The sequence below is a fragment of the Oncorhynchus keta genome, chromosome 22 (assembly GCF_023373465.1).
Source record: "Oncorhynchus keta strain PuntledgeMale-10-30-2019 chromosome 22, Oket_V2, whole genome shotgun sequence".
NCBI classification, from domain to species: Eukaryota; Metazoa; Chordata; class Actinopteri; order Salmoniformes; family Salmonidae; genus Oncorhynchus; species Oncorhynchus keta.
In genome coordinates, this window is record NC_068442.1 from 13,603,823 (window position 1) to 13,631,414 (window position 27,592).

At 42.7% G+C, this 27,592-nt stretch overlaps 2 protein-coding genes across 2 annotated transcripts in view; both read right to left on the reverse strand.

The window, feature by feature from the left end:
• The window catches only part of LOC118400827 (neural-cadherin-like), an 84,597-nt gene extending 78,384 nt beyond the window's left edge, over positions 1-6,213 (reverse strand). Inside the window, exons 1-3 of the mRNA XM_052474619.1 lie at positions 6,019-6,213; positions 3,786-3,897; positions 3,124-3,373 (exon numbers count right to left, since the gene is read on the reverse strand). Coding sequence (XP_052330579.1) covers positions 3,124-3,373; positions 3,786-3,897; positions 6,019-6,213 — 557 coding nt within the window. The remainder of the gene's footprint in view (positions 1-3,123; positions 3,374-3,785; positions 3,898-6,018) is intronic.
• Positions 6,214-6,564: 351 nt separating this feature from the next.
• On the reverse strand, positions 6,565-26,358 carry LOC127910566 (cadherin-related family member 1-like). The gene is made up of 3 exons (XM_052474620.1): positions 26,316-26,358; positions 7,974-8,171; positions 6,565-6,794 (listed from the first exon to the last, which is right to left on the reverse strand). Exons 1-3 carry the CDS (start codon positions 26,356-26,358, stop codon positions 6,565-6,567), a joined length of 471 nt encoding a protein of 156 aa, XP_052330580.1.
• Between the last annotated feature and the right edge of the window lie 1,234 nt (positions 26,359-27,592).

The window sequence follows — 27,592 nt, forward strand, 5'->3', positions numbered from 1 at the left end:
TCTAGCCAATGTTATGGGAATAATAAGGAATATTATTTTGTAAAGTGGTTTCTTGCATCAAACAACACAACTTTTTCAGTCACCTCCTTGTCTGAAGGACAAGTGGTTAAACAGGTTCATGTCAATCCCTACATGTTTTTTTCAAAAGTATAATGGAATGTAGGCCTACATTCTACTGTAGGCTGAATGATAGAACAGCATCTCCATGTTAAAATATTATGGGATGCATGTTCTCAATTGTTTTTAATGTTAGGCCAATCTGATAGGCCTACATTACAATCAAAAAGCCACAGTAGCCTACTTGGCCTCTGTTATAACTGTAACGTAAAGCGGGTACAGCCTCAGTGTTCACAGTAAATGCATGCCAGAAGTTGCACAGGAGGGGGTTGTAGTTCAATAGTATAGTAGATACTAGATTACTGATGGAGGGGGTTGTAGTTCAATAGTATAGTAGATACTAGATTACTGATGGAGGGGGTTGTAGTGCAATAGTATACCGGTAGTATGTACTAGGTTACTGATGGAGGGAGTTGTACGCTACTGACGGAGGGGGATGTAGTTCAATAGTATAGTAGATACTAGATTACTGATGGAGGGGGTTGTAGTTCAATAGTATAGTAGATACTAGATTACTGATGGAAGGGGTTGAAGTTCAATAGTATAGTAGATACTAGATTACTGATGGAGGGGGTTGTAGTTCAATAGTATAGTAGATACTAGATTACTGACGGAGGGGGATGTAGTTCAATAGTATAGTAGATACTAGATTACTGACGGAGGGGGATGTAGTTCAATAGTATAGTAGATACTAGATTACTGATGGAGGGGGATGTAGTTCAATAGCATAGTAGATACTAGATTACTGATGGAGGGGAATGTAGTTCAATAGTATACCGGTAGTATGTACTAGGTTACTGGTGGAGGGGGTTGTACTTCAATAGTATACCGGTAGTATGTACTCGGCTACTGATGGAGGGAGTTGTACGGTACTGACGGAGGGGGATGTAGTTCAATAGTATAGTAGATACTATGCTACTGACGGAGGGGGATGTAGTTCAATAGTATAGTAGATACTATGCTGCTGATGGAGGGGGATGTAGTTCAATAGTATAGTAGATACCATGCTACTGACGGAGGGGGATGTAGTTCAATAGTGTAGTAGATACCATGCTACTGACGGAGGGGGATGTAGTTCAATAGTGTAGTAGATACTATGCTACTGACGGAGGGGGATGTAGTTCAATAGTGTAGTAGATACCATGCTACTGACGGAGGGGGATGTAGTTCAATAGTGTAGTAGATACCATGCTACTGACGGAGGGGGATGTAGTTCAATAGTGTAGTAGATACCATGATGTAGTTCAATAGTATAGTAGACGGAGGGGATGTAGTTCAATAGTATAGTAGATACCATGCTACTGACGGAGGGGGATGTAGTTCAATAGTATAGTAGATACCATGCTACTGACGGAGGGGGATGTAGTTCAATAGTATAGTAGATACCATGCTACTGACGGAGGGGGATGTAGTTCAATAGTGTAGTAGATACCATGCTACTGACGGAGGGGGATGTAGTTCAATAGTATAGTAGATACCATGCTACTGACGGAGGGGGATGTAGTTCAATAGTATAGTAGATACCATGCTACTGACGGAGGGGGATGTAGTTCAATAGTGTAGTAGATACCATGCTACTGACGGAGGGGGATGTAGTTCAATAGTATAGTAGATACCATGCTACTGACGGAGGGGGATGTAGTTCAATAGTGTAGTAGATACCATGCTACTGACGGAGGGGATGTAGTTCAATAGTGTAGTAGATACCATGCTACTGACGGAGGGGATGTAGTTCAGGGGATAGTGTAGTAGATACCATGCTACTGACGGAGGGGGATGTAGTTCAATAGTGTAGTAGATACCATGCTACTGACGGAGGGGGATGTAGTTCAATAGTATAGTAGATACCATGCTACTGACGGAGGGGGATGTAGTTCAATAGTATAGTAGATACCATGCTACTGACGGAGGGGGATGTAGTTCAATAGTGTAGTAGATACCATGCTACTGACGGAGGGGGATGTAGTTCAATAGTATAGTAGATACCATGCTACTGACGGAGGGGGATGTAGTTCAATAGTATAGTAGATACCATGCTACTGACGGAGGGGGATGTAGTTCAATAGTGTAGTAGATACCATGCTACTGACGGAGGGGGATGTAGTTCAATAGTGTAGTAGATACCATGCTACTGACGGAGGGGGATGTAGTTCAATAGTGTAGTAGATACATGCTACTGCTAGTTCTGACGGACGGGGGATGTAGTTCAATAGTATAGTAGATACCATGCTACTGACGGAGGGGATGTAGTTCAATAGTATAGTAGATACCATGCTACTGACGGAGGGGATGTAGTTCAATAGTGTAGTAGATACCATGCTACGGAGGGGATGAGTTCGGACTGGGGGATGTAGTTCAATAGTATAGTAGATGCTACGGAGGGGATGTAGTTCATGCTATGCTGACGGAGGGGGATGTAGTTCAATAGTATAGTAGATACCATGCTACTGACGGAGGGGATGTAGTTCAATAGTGTAGTAGATACCATGCTACTGACGGAGGGGGATGTAGTTCAATAGTATAGTAGATACCATGCTACTGACGGAGGGGATGTAGTTCAATAGTGTAGTAGATACCATGCTACTGACGGAGGGGATGCAGTTCAATAGTATAGTAGATACCATGCTACTGACGGAGGGGATGTAGTTCAATAGTGTAGTAGATACTATGCTACTGATAGGCTAGACGGGGATGTAGTTCAATAGTGTAGTAGATACTATGCTACTGACGGAGGGGGATGTAGTTCAATAGTATAGTAGATACCATGGTACTGACGGACGGGGGATGTAGTTCAATAGTGTAGTAGATACCATGCTACTGACGGACGGGGATGTAGTTCAATATTATAGTAGATACCATGCTACTGACGGAGGGGGATGTAGTTCAATAGTATAGTAGATACTATGCTACTGACGGAGGGGGATGTAGTTCAATAGTGTAGTAGATACTAGAATGCTGATGTTGTGCGAGGGCGGGGTTATAGTCTACATCAGTAGATCCACTCACACAGTCTGGGAGAATTCGGGGGACTGGTCGTTGACATTGGCCATGCGGAGGCGGATGGTGGCGGTACCAGAGTGAGGCTCCTCCCCATTATCAACTGCCATCACCACAAACTCATACAGGTGGTTGGGCCTCTCGTAGTCCAGACGGCCCACAGGGAAGATGGTGCCGTGGGCTGAAATGCTGAAGTCTGGGCTTAGAGTGTAGTAAGTGAGTTCTGCATTCAACCCCGAGTCACAGTCACTGGCTAACACTGTGGGAGAGATACAGGATATGAACACATAGGTCATATTCATTAGGCACCAAAAAGAAAAGAAAACTAGCTGAAGCTAGAATACGTTTTCCGTTGCAAAGCATTTTTGCAATGGTGTGCCCTAATGAATACGACCCTGGTCCCTAACAATAAGTTTGATGAATCTGTGTGCATGTGTCAGGATGGGGAGCTTTTTCTGTTGGTATTACAGACAATTGACAAGTCCTAGAGCTGCATATCAGCACCTACTCATTACAGTACAACAGTTCCAGGAACTCAACAGCAACGCAATTAATTGTGACTCATTGTGACCCTATATAATCAATCTAAATGAGAGTAAAGAGGTCACAGAATGCCCCCCCCCCCCCACACACACACACACTAGGAAGACAAAGCTGCATTCTCATCTCACCCTGCAGGAGAGAGGTTGCTGTGGTTACTGTCTCAGGGACCCCATCAACACTGTAGATGGACTGGAGAAATTCTGGGACACAGTCGTTCTCGTCCGTTATCACCACCTGGACCTGCTCAGGGGAGAGGGGAGAGAGAAGAGGGGGATGAGAAGGGAAAGAAAACAGTGAAAGTTGGAAAGGAGAGAGACAAGGGTGGAAAGGAGAGAGAGAGAGAAGAAGGAGAGGAGATGGGGGGGGGGGGGGAGTGGGGAAGAGGGGACATAACCCAAATAATTCTACATCTAGGAGACAGAAGTGGGACTGCTGAAAATGTGTTTTTGCCCGCGCTGCATCAGTCCACTAATTCAGGACTAGTAAAGGCCCAGTGCACTACTTTTGTGAAAATATATAGCTATATTTTTGTCAAATCTTTTTTTTTCCATTTTTGTCTTTTTGTTCATTTTATTTAATTTTTCCATTTTTTTGGGGGGGGGGGGGGGGTGCAGCAGCACCTTCAGCACCCTTACTTCCTGCGCCCATACTTGGAAGTTAACTCAACAGGAATGCTATTGGTCAACAGATATTTTGAATGCAAGCAGGTCAGATGCTTATAAAAGTGTCTTAGCTTCATTGTTTTTTTCTCTATCTTTTTTTGTTGATACACTCTCTCTCTCTTTCTTTCTCTCTCTACCTCAGGGACTCTTGGGGCATGGACTTTCAGGCTATGATTTCTCTCTCTCCTCTCTGATCATGCCTAGAATAATAATAACGCCTTGCAATGCTTGTTAATTCTTTTGTACCTTGAGCATTATGCCTTGTATGTGAATCCATTCATTTTACAAAGTATTTCAATATACTTGTATTTAGAATTCTATTCTCATACATTTCTTGAGTGTCAGTTACTGTAACTCAACTATAGTATCTTGCATATTGTTAAATAAACTTTATGGAGTCAGATTATCAATTTAACAGACTTTGTTAACATATTAATTGCATAGTCTTATTATGGGCCGCATGTGAGGTATACAGTATATTACAGCTTGAACACATATCAAATATTATCCTGAGACTGGTATTTCATCAGGATCATTATAAGATGATAATAAATCCTTCTAAGGTTTTGTTTTTCAAACTCATGACGTCTTACAATGCATTATAACTGCATGGCTTTAAGTAAAGGGTTGCTGAAATGTCATACTGGTAGGAGAAAAACTTGAGCTAAATTGCACTGTAGTTTCTAAAAGTTGCCACCTCAACATTTCCTTTATCTTCCAGCTCATGAGTTCTGCTTTTAAAATAGAAATGTTCCCGGCCTGTCTTTTTGGCTGAGCAAGGCCCTTAGCCCTGCATCTGAAACGCACTCTCCCTCCCTCTCTCTCTCTCTTCCTCTCTCTCTCTCTTCCTCTCTCTCCCTCTCTCTCTCTCTCTCTCTCTCTCTCTCTCTCTCTCTCTCTCTCTCTCTCTCTCTCTCTCTCTTCCTCTCTCTCCCTCTCTCTCCCTCTCTCTCTCTCTCTCTCTCTCTCTTCCTCTCTCTCTCTCTCTCCTCTCTCTCTCTCTCTCTCTCTCTCTCTCTCTCTCTCTCTCTCTCTCTCTCTCTCTCTCTCTCTCTCTTTCTCTCTCTCTCTCTCTCTCTCTCTCTCCTCTCTCCCCCTCTACCCCCCCCCCCTCTCTCCCTGTGTCACCGTCAGAGTGTAAAGTGTGAAGTGACAGCTAAGTAATAGCACTGAAATAGCAGGAATATGTTTCCCTCTAGCCAACACTACACCCAGCAGACTCAGTCAGTCCTAAAGGTCTGTTTTCTAACTGAAATGTGGAGTGTGAAATAAATGTGTGGCATGATAATTGGATGACAAAATCATTAACTAAATAATTTAGAGGGTTGAAATAAATTCTGGCAAGCAGACTGACTTCCAGACAGAATTCTATAGGGAGATGGCTGTCTGATTTAGTCAACCTCATGGTTGTTCTAGCTTTGCTAGACACATCTTTGACATGCCAGTCTTTACTATACATAAAACACTGAGACATAGATAAGAAAGAAATGTTACAAATTGGAGATTTGCCCAGACCGACCATAGTCTCAGAATGCCATCCTTCCAAGTCTTGGTCCTTCCTGGAACCAATGTGAGGGAGTCTGAAAATCTAAGCTAGACCAACCCTGACACACACAAACACAAACATCACAAACATAGTCATACACAAACACACACACACGTTCCTCCTCTGATGCCACACACACACTCCATCACGAACCTCTATGGCGCTGCTGAGGCCCCCTGGCCCCTCGCTGGCCCTGACCATAAGGAGATAACGTCTTTGGTCATTCTCATAGTCTAGCATGCGGGTCAGGCTGATCTCCCCTGTCTCCTGCTGCATTCTGAACAGGCTGCTGGGGTTGATCAGCAGGCTGTAGCTGATTGGCTGCTTCTGGAAGGAGATGGCGAACATCACCAGGAAGCTAGAGGAGACAGAAGTATGTCATTAACAGTATGCTAATAGTTTACTATGCTACAGTTCAACAACAAAAAAAAGTGTACTCCAGTTCTGGACCAACATAAGTTCTGCTGCTGCGTGACTGAGGCTGTTCCCGATGTGTGTGTGTGTGTGTGTGTTCTGACTTGCGTTAACATGTTGAGTGTGTGTCCATCCCGATTGCCACATATCTGTTTGTACTCTTGCCAACTCCATGTTTGGCTTGACAATGAGTAACAAGGAGTTTGCGTGATAGCACGAACAGATCTGGGGCCAGGCTGGTGTACATCCATGTGGTGGGCGTCTACAACTATATATTCCCAGTACTCACGGCTGTCCCTCTGGGGTGTTCTCTGGTATGGAAATGGCGTAGGATGCCTTGGTGAACTGTGGTGTTCTGGGTCCTGCTATGACTGACACCATGGCCGGAGCACTGCGACTGCCCAGCCTGTCAAAGGCCACTACACTCAGCAGATACTCCCTGTCTATCTGCAGGGGGAGACCTGTGGTCAAGATGTGACCACTCTTCTTGTCCACCGCAAAGCAGCCATTACCACCTGTAAGTTACAATCCGTCAAGACATATATTCATTTATTAATCAATTACTCAATCAGATGTATTTGTAAAGCCACTTTTACATCCCAATGTGCATTTAGAATAACCTGTACAGTACAATAGTACATTATTAGTAGAGTATAGCTTTAGTGTTATAGAAGCCTCTACACCACAGTTTAGCTACAGTAGAGTACAGTACAGAACAGTCAAGCAAGGGAGACAGATGGATAGACTGAACATACTGGGGATAATCTACCCATTTTATATGCATTCATATATACAGAAGTACACATGTACATTTGAGTATCAGTAACAGAGTACAGAACAGGACAGTCAAGCAAGGGAGACAGATGAAGAGACTGAACATATACTGAGGATCTTTAAAAAAATAAGTTTAATTAATACACAGTAGCAACATTCTTGTCTTGTCTCGTTGCTCTGTAAAGTGTGTTGTGTCATGGATGTGAAAGGCACATTAGACTAGACTTGATTTTACATGACTAGATGAATAGACTGAAGATAATATTTCCATCCAAATGTATTCACAGTAGCAACATCCTGGTCCTAGTCTTGTCCGACAAATGTAAACCCTGGCACGTACAGTACGGTACAGTAAGTCTACCAACACCCCACTCTATAGAATGAGGTCAAATGGAAGTTAGCAGACCTCGCTGGTGCCCAAGACCCGGGCTATCATCCTCTTTGGATGTAGTTAAACCTATGGGATCATTGAAGGATTAAATACAAAAGCTCATGTTTAAAAAATCTGATGAAAAAAATTCTTAGCAGGTGGTTGTTGATTTCCATTTAGCTTGTACCACTTGGGGATCATGTGATGTCGGTGCTTAGTTACCATTCATCTTCAACATCTGTTTGAGGAGAATGAGGAACAAGAAGGGGGTCAATCCACTCAAAAAGTGGTACTAGTGGGTTTGAATACTGCTGGACCAGGGTTTTATCTGCGTCAGTGGTAGTGCACTGAGTTAATGCAGGTCATAGAAGAGTCGCAGATGGATTGTGATCCTATGGAACAAAGATTAGCCCACCCCACAGTCCCTGATATATCAACAAACCAGACCCCCCCACACACACACACACTCCCCCTCAGCAGGGGCTCCACAGATGTAGCAGATATTTTGGCTGGCCCGCTGTGTGCGTACGTGCGCGCATCTCTTTCTTACCATCAGCCAGGAAGTACTCCACCTCGCCGCTACTGCCCTCATCCCCGTCGAGAGCATAGAGCGGGTACACCAGCTCCCCAGGGGGGGCCTCGGGCGACACCACTGCCAAGTAGGGGTAAGGCTCCATGGCCCACTCGGGGACGTTGTCGTTGACATCTGTCACCCTCAGCTTCACCTTGGTCAGGTACCAGTCAGGCCCTGGGAAGAAGTTAGATAGTGAGTCAATAGAAGAGACTAGACCATAGACATGGAATACTGCCTGTTTCTATGACACAAGGCCAAATTTCTGTAATACCCAAACCAAACAAAGATTCTATGATGTTAGAAAAAGACCAATCACATTAATGAACAATGATGGAAAGCTAATTGCATCCATCTTTGCAGAAAGACTTAAAAAAGGTCTTGATCAAATCATTGATGATACCCAGTCTGGTTTTATGAAGGGCAGATATAAAGTGGGGCAAAAAGTATTTAGTCAGCCACCAATTGTGCAAGTTCTCCCACTTAAAAAGATGAGAGAGGCCTGCAATTTTCATGATAGGTACACTTCAACTATGACAGACAAAATGGGGAGAAAAAATCCAGAAAATCACATTGTAGGATTGTTTATGAATTTATTTTCAAATTATGGTGGAAAATAAGTATTTGGTCACCTACAAACAAGCAAGATTTCTGGCTCTCAAAGACCTGTAACTTTTTCTTTAAGAGGCTCCTCTGTCCTCCACTCGTTACCTGTAATAATAGCTAATAATAGCACCTGTTTGAACTTGTTATCAGTATAAAAGACACCTGTCCATAACCTCAAATAGTCACACTCCAAACTCCACTATGGCCAAGACCAAAGAGCTGTCAAAGGACACCAGAAACAAAATTGTAGACCTGCACCAGGCTGGGAAGACTGAATCTTCAATAGGTAAGCAGCTTGGTTTGAAGAAATCAACTGTGGGAGCAATTATTAGGAAATGGAAGACATACAAGACCACTGATAATCTCCCTCGATCTGGGGCTCCACGCAAGATCTCACCCCGTGGGGTCAAAATGATCACAAGAACGGTGAGCAAAAATCCCAGAAAGACCAGTAACAAAGCCTACCATCAGTAACACACTACGCCGCCAGGGACTCAAATCCTGCAGTGCCAGACGTGTCCCCCTGCTTAAGCCAGTACATGTCCAGGCCCGTCTGAAGTTTTCTAGAGAGCATTTGGATGATCCAGAAGAAGATTGGGAGAATGTCATATGGTCAGAAGAAACCAAGATATAACTTTTTGGTAAAAACTCAACTCGTCGTGTTTGGAGGACAAAGAATGCTGAGTTGCATCCAAATAACACCATACCTACTGTGAAGGATGGTGATGGAAACATCATGCTTTGGGGCTGTTTTTCTGCAAAGGGACCAGGACGACTGATCCGTGTAAAGGAAATAATGAATGGGGCCATGTATCATGAGATTCCATCAGCAAGGGCATTGAAGATGAAACATGGCTGGATCTTTCAGCATGACAATGATCCCAAACACACCGCCCGGGCAATGAAGGAGTGACTTCGTAAGAAGCATTTCAAGGTCCTGGAGTGGCCTAGCCAGTCTCCAGATCTCAACCCCATAGAAAATCTTTGGAGGGAGTTGAAAGTCTGTGTTGCCCAGCAACAGCCCCAAAACATCACTGCTCTAGAGGAGATCTGCATGGAGGAATGGGCCAAAATACCAGCAACAGTGTGTGAAAACCTTGTGAAGACTTACAGAAAACGTTTGACCTCTGTCATTGCCAACAAAGGGTATATAACAAAGTATTAAGATAAACTTTTGTTATTGACCAAATACTTATTTTCCACCATAATTTGCTAATAAATTCATTAAAAATCCTACAATGTGATTTTCAGGATTTTTTTCTCATTTTGTCTGTCATAGTTGAAGTGTACCTATGATGAAAATTACAGGCCTCTCTCATCTTTTTAAGTGGGTGAACTTGCACAATTGGTGGCTGACTAAATACTTTTTTGCCCACTGTATATGTAATAATATTCGACTAGTATTTGACTTGATAGACTACAATGAGCACGTTATGGAATATAGCTTTATTTTATTTGTAGACTTTTACAAGGCTTTTGATAAAGTTGAATATTATTTTCTTTTTGAGACTCTTTGATTTTTTGGTTTTGGTCAATATTTTCAAAGTGTAATTAAGACACTACAATAATAGTAACAGCTCTGTTAAATTATCCCACAGAACTTACAAAGATTTGACATTAGACATGGGATTAAACAAGGATGCACAATTTCTCCTTTCTTATTTTTATTGGTCACAAGTTATGGCACTTCATATAAATAAGGATCGTTTTAGGGGTATTCAGATACAAGACAAAGAGATAAAAGGTTCACAATTGGCTGAAGACACCACCATTTTTTTTGAAAGATCATAATGAAGTCAAGAAAGCTATTGAGTGTATTTGTCAAGCCCTGGTCGTAATATATTGTGTTTGTCTTAATTTATTTGGTTAGGCCAAAGTGTGACATGGGTTTATTGTGGTGTGTTTTGTCTTGGGGTTTTGTGGGGTGTTGGGTGTGTGGCTTAGTGGGGTTATCTAGCAAAGTTTATGGCTGTCTGGAGTGGTTCTCAATCAGAGGCAGGTGTGTATCATTGTCTCTGATTGGGAACCATATTTAGGCAGCCATATTCTTTGAGTGTTTTGTGGGTGATTGTTCCTGTCTTTGTGTTTGCACCAGATAGGGCTGTTTCGGTTGTCACATTTCATTATTTTGTCGTTTCTTCATGTATAGTTTTTTCCTTCATTAAAATATCATGAATCATCATCACGCTGCATTTTGGTCCGACCCTCCTTCTCCACAAGAAAGCCGTTACAGTATTAATGCCTTCTCACATGTATCAGGTTTATCTCTGAATATTAGGAAATGTGAATTATTTGCGTTGAAAAGATGTGACTTAAACTCATTATGTAATATCCCTGTAAAAGATGTGATCACATATCTTGGTATTAAAGTTGGCAAAGATCAGAAAGAAAGGGCCAACTTAAATGTATCTCCTTTTGTAGAGAAAATTGGAAAGAGATTTAACTCCTGGTTATTAAGAGATATTTCTTTATCTGGACGAGTACTTTTATCAAAATCTGAAGGTCTGTCCAGATGAGTTTATACCTCCCTTACCTTGGATGTTCCTCTGTCAGTAACTAAAATGGTTGATACTAAATTATTTAACTTCATACGGAGGAATAAACCTCATTATTTAAGAAAAGCGGTAATATGTAGCACCCAAGGTGAGGGAGGGTAGAATGCTCTGAATTTTAAAACCTCTAATATAATATTTCAGATTAAATGGAAACAAAACTATTTAAGAAATAAGGATTGCATCTGGAATATCATCTCTAATTTAATATTCCAACAAACTGGTGGTCTAGAATTCTTACTCAAATGCAACTTTGATGTGGGTAAAATCCCTATGTACAACCTCATGTACAACACAATTTTCCCCTCATAGGTATACAATCTGGAATAATAAAGACATAAAATACAAAAACAAGTCTTTGTTTCTCCAGAACTGGTTTGACAACAACATGATTTGGTTGAAACAATTATTGAATAATGATGGACAACTAACTATATGATTATCCAGAATTTATGGGAACACACAATGTTACATTCACTCCTGAGGAGTATCAAATATTTGTTAGAGCCATCCCTCAAGGTGATATTCTTCTTTCAGGAGAATATAACAATACTCCAAGTGCAACTGTTGAGGATTTTGTAGCCTCAATACAACTAGAAGGAATTGACATTTTAAACTATAAGTGTAATAACATGTATATAAGGAAACTATGTGAATATGTTACTATTCCCTCTGCTAAAATGTACTGGAATGCAGCCCTGGGACAAGTGAACTGGAACTAAGCTTCGTTGTTATCTGGTAAATATTGTATATCAAATAAGGTGAAAGAAGTATCATACAAACTCATTTATAGAATCTACCCTGTAAAGACCTTTATTATACACAGATTTAAAATAGCTATTGATAACAAATGTGTATTTTGTGACCCATTTATTTTGTGACTGTTCTTATGTCAGAAGATTTTGGTGTGAGTTAGAAGATTTATTTTAAAAGAAACAACAATTAATGTTAATTTGAAAGACTCTGATATTATGTTTTATTTTGAACCAAATGATATGGACCCTGATTTAACTTTCATTGTTAATTTGTTTATCTTTCATGGAAGATTATTTGTCCATAAAATGAGGTGGGTGTCACGTTCTGACCTTAGTTCTGTTATTATATCTTTGTTTTAGTATGGTCAGGGCGTGAGTTGGGTGGGCAGTCTATGTTTGTTTTTCTATGTTGGTTTTTGACGTCGGCCTAGTATGGTTCTCAATCAGATGCAGCTGTCAATTGTTGTCCCTGATTGAGAATCATACTTAGGCAGCCTGTTTTCTCACTATGGGTTGTGGGTAGTTATTTTCTGTTCTGTGTTTTGTTTGCACTGTTCAGGACTGTTCGTTTGTCGTGTATTGTTCTTGTTTAAGTATTCATTCTTTATTAAGTTACAATGAATACTTACCATGCTGCACCTTGGTCCTCTCTTTCTCCCGACGACAGCCGTTACAGTGGGCAGAGAACAAACCCCTCTTCACATTATTTAAGATAGAATTGAAATATTATTTTGAAATGATCATTATGTACTCTTGTTTGTCTATTTCATTTTTTTGTATTTGTTGTGTTCATAATACATTTTAAAAATTAAAGAAAGGGAATACTGTACTTCCTACTTTACTTCCTTATTATGGGTACACTCAAAACAGTCACTAATCCACCCATCATAGAGAAATTGAGGGGGATTCCCATTCCAATCATTCTAAATCTCACCAAAATGAGTGCAGTCTGATTGGGGTTAAATAACAACAATATCACTCATCTCTAAGGGATTGTCACAATCCCACCAGGGTGAGGAGGCTTTTTACCACCCCAGGAGAGATGCCAGCCCAGCAGACTTCCAGACACCCTGCCTCCCCTGGGAGAGTAGCCCAGCCAGGCGACAGATGATCTTCCCTGGCCCAGCAAAGCCTCTGTGATCGCTCAGGAGCATGGAGATAACGCCACATAACCAAATGTGCATTGTCACCTGCACACTGCTACTGCCATGCTCCTGCCACACTGTAGTGAATAAGAAGATTCCTGCAATCCAATTATCACCTGCTCTCTCACCGCAGCAGGGAGGAATACGGAGTGAGTGAGTGAGTGAGAGAGAGAGAGAGAGAGAGAGAGAGAGAGAGAGAGAGAGAGAGAAAGAGAGAGACAGACAGACAGACAGCGAGAGACTGCGAGAGAGAGACACAGAGAGACAGAGAGACAGGCAGAGAGAGTGACAGAGAGAGAGAGAGAGACAGAGAGCGAGAGAGAGAGAGAGAGAGAGAGAGAGAGAGAGAGAGAGAGAGAGAGAGAGAGAGAGAGAGAGAAGCAAGATGCAGATGTGAAGGGGTCTGAAGCAGCTCATTGTTCAGAGCTGAAACTGAGAATAGACAGACCAGCACATTCAAACAACGGGTACGCTGAATATAGAATCAAGGATGCTATGCCATTGTCAGGAAATTCATCTGTTTGAAGGCTCAGCACTTTATACAGATATTGAGATATAAGACTAGGATATTGACATATTGACGGTCTCCTCAGTTGTTCTTTGTTTCACCTTAGCCATGTTAGGTAACTATATTCCCACCAAAGTTTCCTTGACGTCAAAGGAGACAGAGGATTTGGCTAAAACCTATTAACGACACTCCTACAGTATGTCTGACTTCGGGCTATAAATGTGCCTCATGCTCTTTGACAATCTAAACAACTGATGCATTAAGTAAACAGGAAGTAGCTACTGTCTCTCACCATCACTGGTGAAAGTGACAATTAACCATAGTAGTTACACAGAGAGTACAACACATTAAGAACACCTGCTCTTTCCATGACAGACTGACCAGGTGAATCCAGGTGAAAGCTGTCATCCCTTATTGATGCCACTTGTTAAATCCACTTCAATCAGTGTAGATGAAGGGGAGGAGACAGGTTAGGTGCTAAGCGTACCGGTTTGTGTCAAGAACTACAGTTTCCTGTGTGTATCAAGAATGGTCCACCACCCAATGGACATCCAGCCAATTTGACACATCTGTGAGTCAACATGGGCCAGCATCCATGCGGAACGCTTTCGACACCCTGTAGAGTCCATGTCCCGACGAATTGAGGCTGTTCCCGAGAGCAAAACGAGGGAATGCAACTCAATATTAGGAAGGTGTTTTGTACACTCAGTGCATATGTCACCTAAACTGACATATTAGTTATTGTAGTGACATATTAGTTATGTCACTATAATGACATTTCAACTAAGTCTTTTTACTGTATGATCAATTTATATTCTATGATGTCAAATTACAGTGCACCAAAAAACCAATATTTCTTACATTGTAATACACCTTGACATATGAGAGTCAATACGGTTTTATCTGTGGGGTTGCACAAATCAAATAAATGCTGAAAATGTTTTAAAAAACCAATTTCCCATTTCTTTACCAGGCTTAGGTTTAGCTGGCCTGTGTTCTGTGAGAAGCAGAATGCTCTGCACCCCGAGTAGCTAGCTGAGGAGTGTTCTCTACTGAAACACAATAGCTCTAACCTGTGTGACAGCTCATAAACGGATTGTTAGAGGTATAATAGAACAGAGGCGGAGGCTAGAGGAGAGAATTCATCTGGCTTTGCTAGCCTCACTTTGAAGTCTGTTTGTGGGGGAAAGTTCTCGTGGAACAGGCGATAGCTCATTTGGATAACTGGGACAGTGTCATGGGGGCAGAGAAAGTCATCAACGTTCAGATTTCAAGTTTGATTTGGCACATGCACAAGAACAGTGACATGATTAACTTGCAAGCCCTACCAAACAGTGCAGTATTCAATATCAAAATAGTATAACTAATAGACATTTTAAAGTATCTGTGGAAATGTCGACAGAGGCAGTTTGTGCCAGCTACAGCTCTGTAAAAAAAAAAAAAATGTTTTATGTATTTTGAGTTATGATGACAGATATGTATTTGTTATAGAAGGTCTAAGAGGCACTCTATCAAGGACAAATCACTTAAGATTTAGTTCAATAGTGTTATTTTGTGACAAGCGAGGGGAGAAAAGGCCGTGCTCTTGCAGGTTTGTGCCTTTCCCAGTCATGTCTCTTAGCTAATGGCGGTGATGATTTTGCAAGGCCAGTTTAATTAGTTTGTTATGGAGCGTCTAATCAGAGCCAAGGCACATGATTACAGACCATCAGGACTAGAATGGTAATGAAGAGCTTGTCAAAGCCGACGTGTGTGTGAGAGGCTCCTATGATCTATGGAGCTACAAAAGGAGCATTGATAAAAACACACAGGCTGAAACTGGTCTGACAGTGTCACACCTGACTGACACCAAGTGCTTTGATCAAATGAGTGTGAGAGGAATCAATTAAGCCTCCTCTGAATTTAAAAAGCCCATACAAAATATGTATTGTAGGTCAATTTGATGAATACGGTATATTTAAGCAATAAGTCCCGGGGGGGTGTGGTATATGGCCAATATACCACACATACAGCTAAGGCCTGTACCTAGGCACTCCGCGTTGCGTCATGCGTAAGAACAGCCCTTAGCCGTGGTATATTGACCATATACCACACCCCCTCGGGTCTTATTGCTTAAGTATCTAATATCTAATTTAGCATCTGCTAAATGGCTGTAATGAAATGTAATGTGATAAATTGGATAGAAGGAGTCATTGTGTGCTGTTCCCTCCCCTGTATCCCTGCAGGCATGTTGTTGTCACTTTCTGCTGGTAATCCTCTCCTTGGGTAGTAGCTATATAGCATAAAAGCTTGCTGGTATAAAACGTTTTCTCAAGTACTTTTCTCATAGACGGTACGAGAGCATGGGGGGGATAATGTGTGTGTGTGTGTGTGTGTGCGTGTGCGTGTGCGTGTGCGTGTGCGTGTGTGTGTGTGTGTGTGTGTGTGTGTGTGTGTGTGTGTGTGTGTGTGTGTGTGTGTGTGTGTGTGTGTGTGTGTGTGTGTGTGTGTGTGTTCATTTGTGCATATTATGTGCAATGCACGGCAGAGAAGCGTAAGAGAACAGGGCAGTACAAGGGGAACAGTACAGCCTAAGCAGTCTATGGCACTACAGTGGCTACACATAACAAAATACTGCATGACAAAGCCTTCACGCACCAGGGATCTGTGCATAGTACACAATGCAGAACAGCAAATGAGAGAACTGTATTGAGATATAACATCTAATTCATTTAAAAAGCTTTACATAATATGGATCCCACGTGGAATTGCCTGCTGCTTCTTCGAGCCCATTGTGGGAAAATAAGACATGCAACAAGTAAACTGAGTTTACAAAGCATTAGGAACACCTTCTCTTTCCGTGACACTGACCAGGTGGATTCAGGTGAACGCTATGATCTCTTATTGATGTCACCTGTTAAATCCACTTCAAATCAGTGTAGATGAAGGGGAGGAGGAAGGTTAATCTAGGATTTTTAATCCTTGAGACAATTGAGACAAAGATTGTGAGTGTATGCCATTCAGAAAGTGCCTTTGAACAGGGTTTGGTAGCAGGTAGGTGCCAGGCGCACCAGTTTGAGTGTGTCAAGAACTGCAATGCTGCTTAACAGTTTCCCATGTGTATCAAGAATGATCCATCACCCAAAGGATATCCAGCCAGCTTGACACAACTGTGGGAAGCATTGGAGTTAACATGGGCCAGCATCCCTGTGGAATGCTATCGACACCTTGTAGAGTCGAATTGAGGCTGTTCTGAGGGCAAAAAGGGGTTGCAAACGCAATATTAGGAAGGTGTTCCTAATGTTTTGTACACTCCGTCTATTTCAGTTGGGTACCAAATTAATATAAATACCCGATGGCACAACATAACTTTGAGACGTGCTTTTTAGCAGTCCATGGGTCTAAAATGGATTTCAGCACAGCAGGGAGGTATGCAGACATATCCTCCCACTGTGAGCCTAAAGCAAGGTGAGTCCGGACCGGTCAGCATAGGATCAACACACTGAAAGCTGCGATGACTGAAATCTATTAACTGGAAGATCCATCCTCTGCACACTCTGTACTGTAGAGGCTCAAGGCTTCTGAGATTCGGGGACACACAGAGATCCACAGACACATACACACTCACTAACCGTAATCAATTGCACCCATGCACACACACAAACAAACACACATGTACGTATGCACACACACACATACACACACACCAATTAAATGCAATGTACTGCTGACAAGGTGGCAGGGAAGTTAATCTAAATACCTTCACGCTTGTGCTCCCAAGTGGTGCAGCAGTCTAAGACACTGCATCTCATTGCAAGAGGTGTCACTGCAGAACCTGGTTCAAATCAAGGCTGCATTCCATCTGGCTGTGATTGGGAGTCCCATCGGGCGGCACACAATTGGCCCAGCATCGTCTGGGTTTGGTGGGGGAGGCTGTCATTGTAAATAAGAATTTGTTCTTAACTGACTTGCCTAATTAAATATGGAATATATCACTACACTATCCTCTATGAATCTAATGTAAAGTCATAAATATTCTTTAGGCTTATCCTGCTCTCTTTATGTAGGCTGTCTTTACTGTAGTATGTTGAGAGGAGAATGGACACTAGCAGTAAGGCGATAGTAGTACTCCTCAGGCTCTCTCATCCCTCCAGCTGTTAACACCACACTGGGCCTGAGGTGGATTGGGAACAATGGCGAGTTCGTAGAAGCACTATTCAACTCTAAGAAAAGACTCTGAAAACCACTTCCCAACTTCACAACAGAGAGCCACCAGAGGATTGCGGCTATAAGGAGTCATCTCTCTCTCTCTCTTGCGCTAGCTACCCTGCACTCCTCTCGCTCTCTCTCTCTCTCTCCCTCTCTCGCTCTCTCTCTCCCTCTCTCGCTCTCTCTCTCTAGTTTCTCTCCAATTCTCTCGCTCTAGCTTCTCTGCACTCTCTCTCTGTCTCTCTGTCTCTCTCTCTGTCTCTCTCTCTCTCTCTCCTCTTTCTCTCTCTCTCTCTCTCTCTCTCTCTCTCTCTCTCTCTCTCTCTCTCTCTCTCTCTCTCTCTCTCTCTCTAGTTTCTCTCCACTTCTCTTGCTCTCTCTCTCTCTCTCTCTCTCTCTAGTTTCTCTCCACTTATCTCGCTCTCTCTTGCTCTCTCGCTCTCTCCCTCTCTCTTGCTCTCTCTCTCTCTCCCTCTCTCTTTCTCTCTCTCCATATTTCCTGCTAGCTATTCCCCTTTCTAACCAGAACCAGGGGTATTGTTCATATACCCATTCATCTCTATCTGTTGCTGTCAGTTGGTGTTAGAGGCTTTCAGAAGGATCTCGCTCTCTGTGCTGTGGCAGTGCTGCTGTGGTGAAGGGAGGAAGGGGTAATTTCTGTGTTATGATGGTGGTGGTAGCTACAGAAAGATAGTGATGAGTATGGGGCCAATTTGGAGGCTCCACTCTCAGCAGTGTCCTCGGGCCTAGAATGGGATCATATTGGAGAGTAATGGGGTTGCTCGAAAAGCAGATGTGGCCTATCTGGAACTCTCTGGAACTCTCTCACCTCTGAGTCACTGAGGCAGGCTATGCCTCTACCAAACCAACACAACACAACAGGCTCTAGCTAGCATGTTCTGCCTTAATTTCGGAAACCCAGAACCAAAATATTCTGTAAATGCATCAGCTCGTCACAGATGTTGGGAGAGACTTTCCACGTAATTTCAATTAAATGAGATAGATGTTGAATTGACATCTGTGGACAGTGGGTAGTTCTGCTTCTACCTAACCAACACAACAGCTGCTAGCTAGCATGCTCTACCAAACCAAGAAAATGGATTGCTAGCTAATATCTACACCTTTGGACTGTGCCAGGTAGAGAGAAAAGAGCTGTTTAGTCCAACAAGGCCTAAGTAGCTAACTATTAGCTCGTAGCTAACTTGAGCTACGCACCTAACTCAATATTTCCGTAGACATCTCCCACTGACATCAGTGCAAGACTTCTGTTACTCAGAGGTTGTAATTCTGCACACTTGTCTCAAGTTAGGATTTGGGACCTGAGCATGTTCATGGTGACTATCAGATAGATACATCACTTAGAGTCTATCCTGATTCTGTTTGTGCTATTATGCCAACTCCTTGTCATGCCAAACAATGGAGTTGTCATTGGCAAGAGCACCAACAGATCTGGGACCAGGTTACCTCGAATCCTATTAAACTAAGTCAAGTGATGACTATGAGGCCAAACTGTTAAAAGACCCATTTTCTCACTCCTCACCAGAGGGGGCTGCTGAGGGGAGAACGGCTCATAATAATGTCTGGAACGGAGCAAATTGGAATGGAATCAAACACCAGGTTTGATACCATTCCACTCATTCCACTCCAGCCATTACCACGAGCCTGTCCTCCCCAATTAAGGTGTCACCAACCTCCTGTGCTCCTTAATGGTGTGTGAAATTATTTCTGCTTTACTCATTATATGACTTGGAATGCATGATAGCTACACATTTATGGGGGCTGCTAGCGGATTAATTCAATTTCCCATTCACACACGCTCATTATCAAGCCCACTGTAACCCTGCTGAGGAAGACAGTGAGGCTGAGCAACACTCTGTGCCTCAAATGGCACCCTGTTCCCTATATAGTATAATTATTTTTGACCAGAGCTCCAAAAGTAGTGCACTACATAGGGAATAGGCTGCCATTTTAGACGCACACTATAATTATCTTTGACTTAATAATATACACTGAGCATGCAAAACATTAAGGACACCTTTGTCGTGTCTAAGTGATATGGTATGCTATTCCATAAAATAATTAATATTACCTGATTGAGCTAATCATGTAAATGTAATTAACTAGAGAGTTGGGGCACCACGAAATAATATTTATAGGGCTATCTTCCCGAATAAACTCTTAAAGACCTAGTAATATTTTACATCAATAGCAATCAACATTAATCATCACTTTAATTCAGTCTCATCTGAGAGTTGTATGTTCTTGGTTATCGTCACGAACCCTGGCTAACAAGTTTTCAAATCAAATCCAATTTTATTTGTCACATACACATGGTTAGCAGATGTTAATGCGAGTGTAGCGAAATGCTTGTGCTTCTAGTTCCGACAATGCAGTGATAACCAACAAGTAATCTAACTAACAATTCCAAAACTACTGTCTTATACACAGTGTAAGGGGATAAGGAATATGTACATAAGGATATATGAATGAGTGATGGTACAGAGCAGCATACAGTAGATGGTATCGAGTACAGTATATACATATGAGATGAGTGTGTAGACAAAGTAAACAAAGTGGAATAGTTAAAGTGGCTAGTGATACATGTATTACATAAGGATGCAGTCGATGGTGTAGAGTACAGTATATACATATGCATATGAGATGAATAATGTAGGGTAAGTAACATTATATAAGGTAGCATTGTTTAAAGTGGCTAGTGATATATGAATCAGCAATACAAATCAGCAAATCAGCAATACAAAATTGGGTTTAATTATTTATTTACTAAATACCTAACTAATCACACATAATTACACATACACATAATTAATCATAACTTTATTACAAATTATGTCATAAAGGAAAACGTCCCTAGCGGGCAGAACAGATATGACAGCTTGTTACACAAAAGAAAAGGGGCTGGGTTTGAGTGAAAGAGCGGGAAGAATGGGGGAGAAGCTGTGCTATCGTAAATACAGTATCTTATGCATTCTAAATTACCGCCCATTTGGAAAAGGAAAATGCAATAAATATTTACTCTGAGCTTCGGTAGGTTGGTGGTAGATGGAAGGCCATGTTGCCAAACCAAGTCCTTTGTCCTTTGAAGAATGTCTCTGGTTGTCAATTGGATACGTTGTAGTAACGTTGTTGTGTGATAGACGGGATACTCTGTCTGTTCCTTCCTAACCCTCGTTTACAGCTGCTGTTGCTAACTCAATGGCTAGGAGGTATCACTTCTGTAGTGAATAAGAGTTCAAAGTTCATACCATTCGCAACCAAAGCTCATGGTGATGTTGACTTCGTTCTGTAGTTATTATCTGAACCATTCTGACATCGGACCGTCGTCCTCACATCCTCGGAACAGGAGGTTATATTGACGTCAAGGCTTTATATAGGAAGGGAGAAAAGGGGTGTGTTTCATAGTTTACAACCTATGTCTGTTCAGTGGACGGGTCAAGTTGGCTGGATGTCCTTTGGGTGGTGGACCATTCTTGATACATACAGGAAACTGTTGAGCATGAAAAACCCAACAGCATTGCAGTTCTCTACACAAACTGGTGCACCTGGCTCGGGATGGTAAGGTGAGCATATTACTGCCACACCGGCAGTCATGAGTCATGACCGCAGGCAAATTCCTTGTGACTGTTTAGTCACTGTAACTATGCTTCTCTAGGCTCTGATGCTGCTGATGGTCATTAGTAGGCTACCAGACTTGCTAACTGTCTGGTACTCAGCACTCTATTGTCCCTCTAATCATTCTGACATCAATGCAAATGTAATGGAAAATCTAATCAAACACTTCATGAGAGCCCATGAGCTCATGTTGCGCAACATTTCTATAGGCTATTCAATTGTGTGAGAAACAAGAGTTTTGATGGCCTTTATTAAAATAGAAGGATCAGCTTTCTATAGGCAAGGTCTACTTCAGTATATTTATTTCTCAACTTTCCTAATATTAAGCATTTTTTAAACACCTCATGTAGCCTAGCCCATGGGCCTATATGTTTTGATAAGGTTTGTATCTGTCACGAATCTCGCCGAAGATGGTGCCTCTTCCTGTTCGGGCGGCGCTCGGCGGTCGTCGTCGCCGGCCTATTAGCTGCCATCGATTCCCTTTCAGTTTGTTTCTGTTTATTGGGTAATTGGGTACACCTGTTTTGTTTGTAGGCTATTTAAGGGCACTAGGCCCGCTGGGTATTTGTACGGGCTTGTTTTCTGTTATCTGGTGTATGAGTGTAATCAGTATTTTTCCGGACAGTTTAGTCCGTTGTATTTTGGGACGGGTTGTACAGTCTATGGAATAAAATATCCACGAAATGAATTACCTGCTCTCTGCGCTTGACTCCTCCACTCACCATTGTTAGAAGTTGTAACAGTATCACAACTAAAGTGGCCACATAACTTCTTAAAATTAAGCACATGAATCCGCTTTACAAGGGGTGTAGAGCCTAACTGGTATACATACATAAGCAGAGGGTGAATTTCAAATTTGGGGGAAGATAATTGTCACCATAAAAATGCACCTTTTATAATAAAAGCATTACATGCATAATCACATTTGAGGTCACTTTTGAGCATGGTGTTTTCCACTAATGTATTGCATTTTGGAACATTCACGCGTATAGCGTTGTGTGCGCATTGCTGAGATTATAATGTGAAGAAATAGCCTAATAGTTTAGCAACATTTTAAACTAAACGTTCTGATCTGTTGAATCAGCCTCATTGCTGAAATGTTGATGTGAGTGGTTATCTTAATATGGGATCTGTCGCATCCCACAACTGTCCTAGACTATATTTGGAATATTTATTTCTCGCACAGGACAAGTTGACCAATCGAATAGGTCAAATTTTGTACTATGGGGGGTAGTAGATTGACATAGACGAGTGCTTTTACTGTTCGTTAGGCCTACTCATCTAGTTGGCTGACGAAAAGTAAATGTGGACAGTTCTTCCAGTATCTTCAATATGTGCCTTGGAATTGGATAAGTGGGACGAGCACAGTTACGTCCCCAAGATGTCCGTGAGAAGAACACGACCACGTGACAGGCATTTGCTAATAATAATTGAGATACTTGAGAGAACCATGTGAGTGAGAGGTGCTTCAGAACACGCAGCCCTGAGAAAGAAATTATAATTATATTCAGTAAAACGGTCACTGGGTGCAAAAGGCATGTATTTTAGGGTGCATTACAGCCACACTAGGGGCATGCCGACAGGAAATTCGAGGCATTATCAATTGCTTGTCAAATTGTGAATGACAGACTGATGAAGTGTGTGCAGTTCGTGCGAGAAACGAAGCAGAGCTCACCCGTTTCATGAAAAGCTTTTCAAATCATCATTAGAGTCGCATCATGCAGCCATAGAATGTATTAAAAATCCAAACGTACGGTGCCCTTCTGAAAGTGTTCAGATCCCTTGACTTTTTCTACATTTTGTTACGTTACAGCCTTATACTAAAATGGATAACATTTTTTTTTAAATCCTCAGCAATCTACACACAATGCCCCGTGATGGCAAAGCGAAAACAGGTTTTTAGAAATTGTTGCAAATGTATTAAAAATTTAAAACAGAAATACCTTATTTACATAATTATTCAGAGCCTTTGCTATGAGACTACAAAATGAGCTCAGTTGCATCATGTTTCCATTGATCATCCTTGAGCTGTTTCTCAAATCAAATCAAAGTGTATTTGTCACGTGCGGCGAATACAACACCTTCCAGTGAAATGCTTACTTACAGGCTCTAACCAATAGTGCGAAAAAAAGGTATGCGTGTGTGTGTGTGTGTGCGTGGTGTGTGTGTGCGTGTGCGTGTGCATGTGCGTGTGTGTGTAGGTAGGTAAGTAAAGTAAAGAAATAAAACAACAGTAAAAAGACATTTGAAAATAACAGTAGCAAGGCTATATACATACACAGGTTAGTCAGGGTTATTGAGGTAGTATGTACATGTAGGTATGGTTAAAGTGACTATGCATATATGATGAACAGAGAGTAGCAGCTGTGTAAAAGAGGGGTTGTGGGGGGCACACAATGCAAATAGTCCGGGTAACCATTTGATTACCTGTTCAGGAGTCTTATGGCTTGTGGGTAAAAACTGTTGAGAAGCATTTTTGTCCTAGACTTGGCACTCCGGTACCGCATGCGGTAGTAGAGAGAACAGTCTATGACTGGGGTGGCTGGGGACTTTGTCCATTTTTAGGGCCTTCTTCTGACACCGCCTGGTGCCGTACCAGTTGCTGTACCAGGCAGTGATGCAACCGGTCAGGATGCTCTCGATGTTGAAGCTGTAGAACCTTTTGAGGATCTCAGGACCCATTCCAAATCTTTTTAGTTTCCTGAGGGGGAATAGGCTTTGTTGTGCCCTCTTCACGACTGTCTTGGTGTGTTGGACCATGATAGTTTGTTGTTGATGTGGACACCAAGGAACTTGAAGCTCTCAACCTGCTCCACTACAGCCCCTTCGATGAGAATGGGGGTGTGCTCAGTCCTCCTTTTCCTGTAGTCCACAATCATCTCCTTAGTCTTGGTTACGTTGAGGGATAGGTTGTTATTCTGGCACCACCCGGCCAGTTCTCTGACCTCCTCCCTATAGGCTATCTCGTCGTTATCGGTGATCAGGCCTACCACTATCGTGCCGTCTGCAAACGTAATGGTGTTAGGGTCGTGCCTGGCCATGCAGTCGTGGGTGAACAGGGAGTACAGGAGGGGACTGAGCACGCACCTCTGGGGAGCTCCAGTGTTGAGGATCAGCGTGGCAGATGTGTTGCTACCTACCCTCAAACCTGGGGGTGGCCCGTCAGGAAGTCCAGGATCCAGTTGCAGAGGGAGGTGTTTAGTCCCAGGTTCCTTAGCTTAGTGATGAGCTTTGAGGGTACTATGGTGTTGAATACTGAGCTGTAGTCAATTAATTGCATTCTCACACAGGTGTTCCTTTTGTCCAGGTGGGAAAGGGCAGTGTGGAGTGCAGTAGAGAATGCATCATCTGTGGATCTGTTGGGGTGGTATGCAAATTGGAGTGGGTCTAGGATTTCTGGGATAATGGTGTTGATGTGAGCCATTTTACCAGCCTTTCAAAGCACTTCATGGCTACGGACGTGAGTGCTACGGGTCTGTAGTCATTTAGGCAGGTTGCCTTTGTGTTCTTGGGTACAGGGACAATGGTGGTCTGCTTGAAACATGTTGGTATTACAGACTCAATCAGGGACATGTTGAAAATGTCAGTGAAGACACCTGCCAGTTGGTCAGCACATGTCTGGAGCACACGTCCTGGTAATCCGTCTGGCCCCGCAGGATTGTGTATGTTGACCTGTTAAAAGGTCTTACTCATGTCGGCTACGGAGAGTGTGATCACACAGTCGTCCGGAACAGCTGATGCTCTCATGCATGCCTCAGTGTTGCTTGCCTCGAAGCGAGCATAGAAGTGATTTAGCTCGTCTGGTAGGCTCGTGTCACTGGGCACATCGGCTGTGCTGCCCTTTGTAGTCTGTAATAATTTGCAAGCCCTGCCACATCCGACAAGTCTGAGCCGGTGTAGGATGTTTCAATCTCGTCGCAGGGCATAGTGGGATGTCTTGTAAGCTTCCGGGTTAGAGTCCCGCACCTTGAAACCGGCAACTCTACCCTTTAGCTCAGTGCGAATGTTGCCTGTAATCCATGGCTTCTGGTTGGGGTATGTTCGTACAGTCACTGTAGGGACGACGTCCTCGATGCACTTATTGATAAAGCCAGTGACTGACGTGGTGTATTCCTCAATGTCATCGGAAGAATCCCGGAACATGTTCCAGTCTGTGATAGCAAAACAGTCCTGTAGTTTAGCATCTGCTTCATCTGACCACTTTTATAGACCGAGTCACTGGTGCTTCCTGCTTTAGTTTTTGCTTGTAAGCAGGAATCAGGAGGATAGTGTTGTGGTCGGATTTACCAAATGGAGGTCGAGGGAGAGCTTTGTACTCGTCTCTTTGTGTGGAGTACAGGTGATCTAGAATTTTTTCCCTTTGGTTGCACATTTAACATGTTGATAGAGATTTGGCAGAACTGATTTAAGTTTCCCTGCATTAAAGTCTCTGGCCACCAGGAGCGCCGCCTCTGTGTGAATGGTTTCCTGTTTGCTTATTTCCTTATACAATTGACTGAGTGTGGTCTTAGTGCCAGCATCTGTTTGTGGTGGTAAATAAACAACCACGAAAAGTATAGCTGAGAACTCTCTAGGCAAGTAGTGTGGCCTGCAATTTATCACAATATACTCTACTGTATACTCTATATACTATACTCTTCTGGCAAGCAAAATCTAGAGACTTCCTTAGATTTCGTGCACAAGCTGTTGTTTACAAATATGCACAGACCGCCCCCCCTCCTCCTACCGGAGTGTGCTGTTCTATCTTGCCGGTGCAGCGTATATCCCACTAGCTGAATATCCATGTCGTCATTCAGCTACGATTCCGTGAAACATAGAATATGACAGGTTTTGATGTCCCATTGGTAGGATATTCGTGATCTTACCTTGTCTAGTTTATTGTCCAATGATTGCACGTTGGCGAGTAATATTGACGGTAACGGCAGCTTTCCTACTCGCATTCTCTGGGTCCTGACAAGGCATCCGGCTCTTCGTCATCTCTACCTGCATCACTTCCTCTTGCAAATAACTGGGATGTCGGCCCTGCCGGGTGTTTGGAGAATATCATGTGAGTCTTGCTTTTTGTTGAAAAAATCTTTGTCTAATCCGAGGTGAGTGATCTCTGTCCTGATATCCAGAAGCTCTTCTCTGAGGTAAGATACGGTTATAGAAACATTATGTACAAAATAAGTTACAAACAACGCAAAACACCCCCGTACAATTGGTTGGACGCCCGTAAAACTGCTGCCCTTTCTTCCAGCGCCATTTCTACAACTTGATTGGAGTCCACCTGTGGTAAATTCAATTGATTGGACATGATTTGGAAAGGCACACACCTGTCTATGTAAGGTCCCACAGTTGACAGTGCATGTCAGCGCAAAAACCAAGCCATGAGGTCAAAGGAACTGTCCATAAAGCTCTGAGACAGACAGGGTACCAAAACATTTCTGCAGCACTGAAGGTCCCAAAGAACACAGTGGCCTCCATCATTCTTAAATGGAAGACGTTTGGAACCACCAAGACTCTTCCTAGAGCTGGCTGCCCGTCCAAACTGAGCAATTGGGGGAGAAGGGCCTTGGTCAGTGACCAAGAACACAATGGTCACTCTGACAGAGCTCTAGAGTTCCTCTGTGGAGATGGAAGAACCTTCCAGAAGGACAACCATCTCTGCAGCACTCCACCAATTAGACCTTTATAGTTGAGTGGCCAGACCAAAGCCACTCCTCAGTAAAAGGCACATGACAGCCTGCTTGGAATTTGACAAAAGGAACCTTAAGACTCTCAAACCAAGAGAAACAAGCTTCTCTAGTCTGATGAAACCAAGATTGAACTCTTTGGCCTGAATGCCAAAGAATCACATCTGGAGGAAACCTGGCACCATCCCTACGGTGAAGCATGGTGGTGGCAGCATCATGCTTTTGGGATGTTTTTCAGCGGCAGGGACTGTGAGACTAGTCAGGATCGAGTAAAAGATTAACAAAGCAAAGTACAGAGAGATCCTTGATGAAAACCTGCTCCAGAGTACTCAGGACCTCCGACTGGGGCGAAGGTTCACCTTCCAACAGGACAACAACACTAAGCACACAGCCAAGACTGGAGAGACCTGAAAATAGCTGTGCATGAATGCTCCCCATCCAACCTGACAGAGCTTGTGAGGATCTACAGAGAAGAAACTCCCCAAATACAGGTGTGCCAAGCTTGTAGCGTCATACCCAAGAAGACTCAGTGTTTT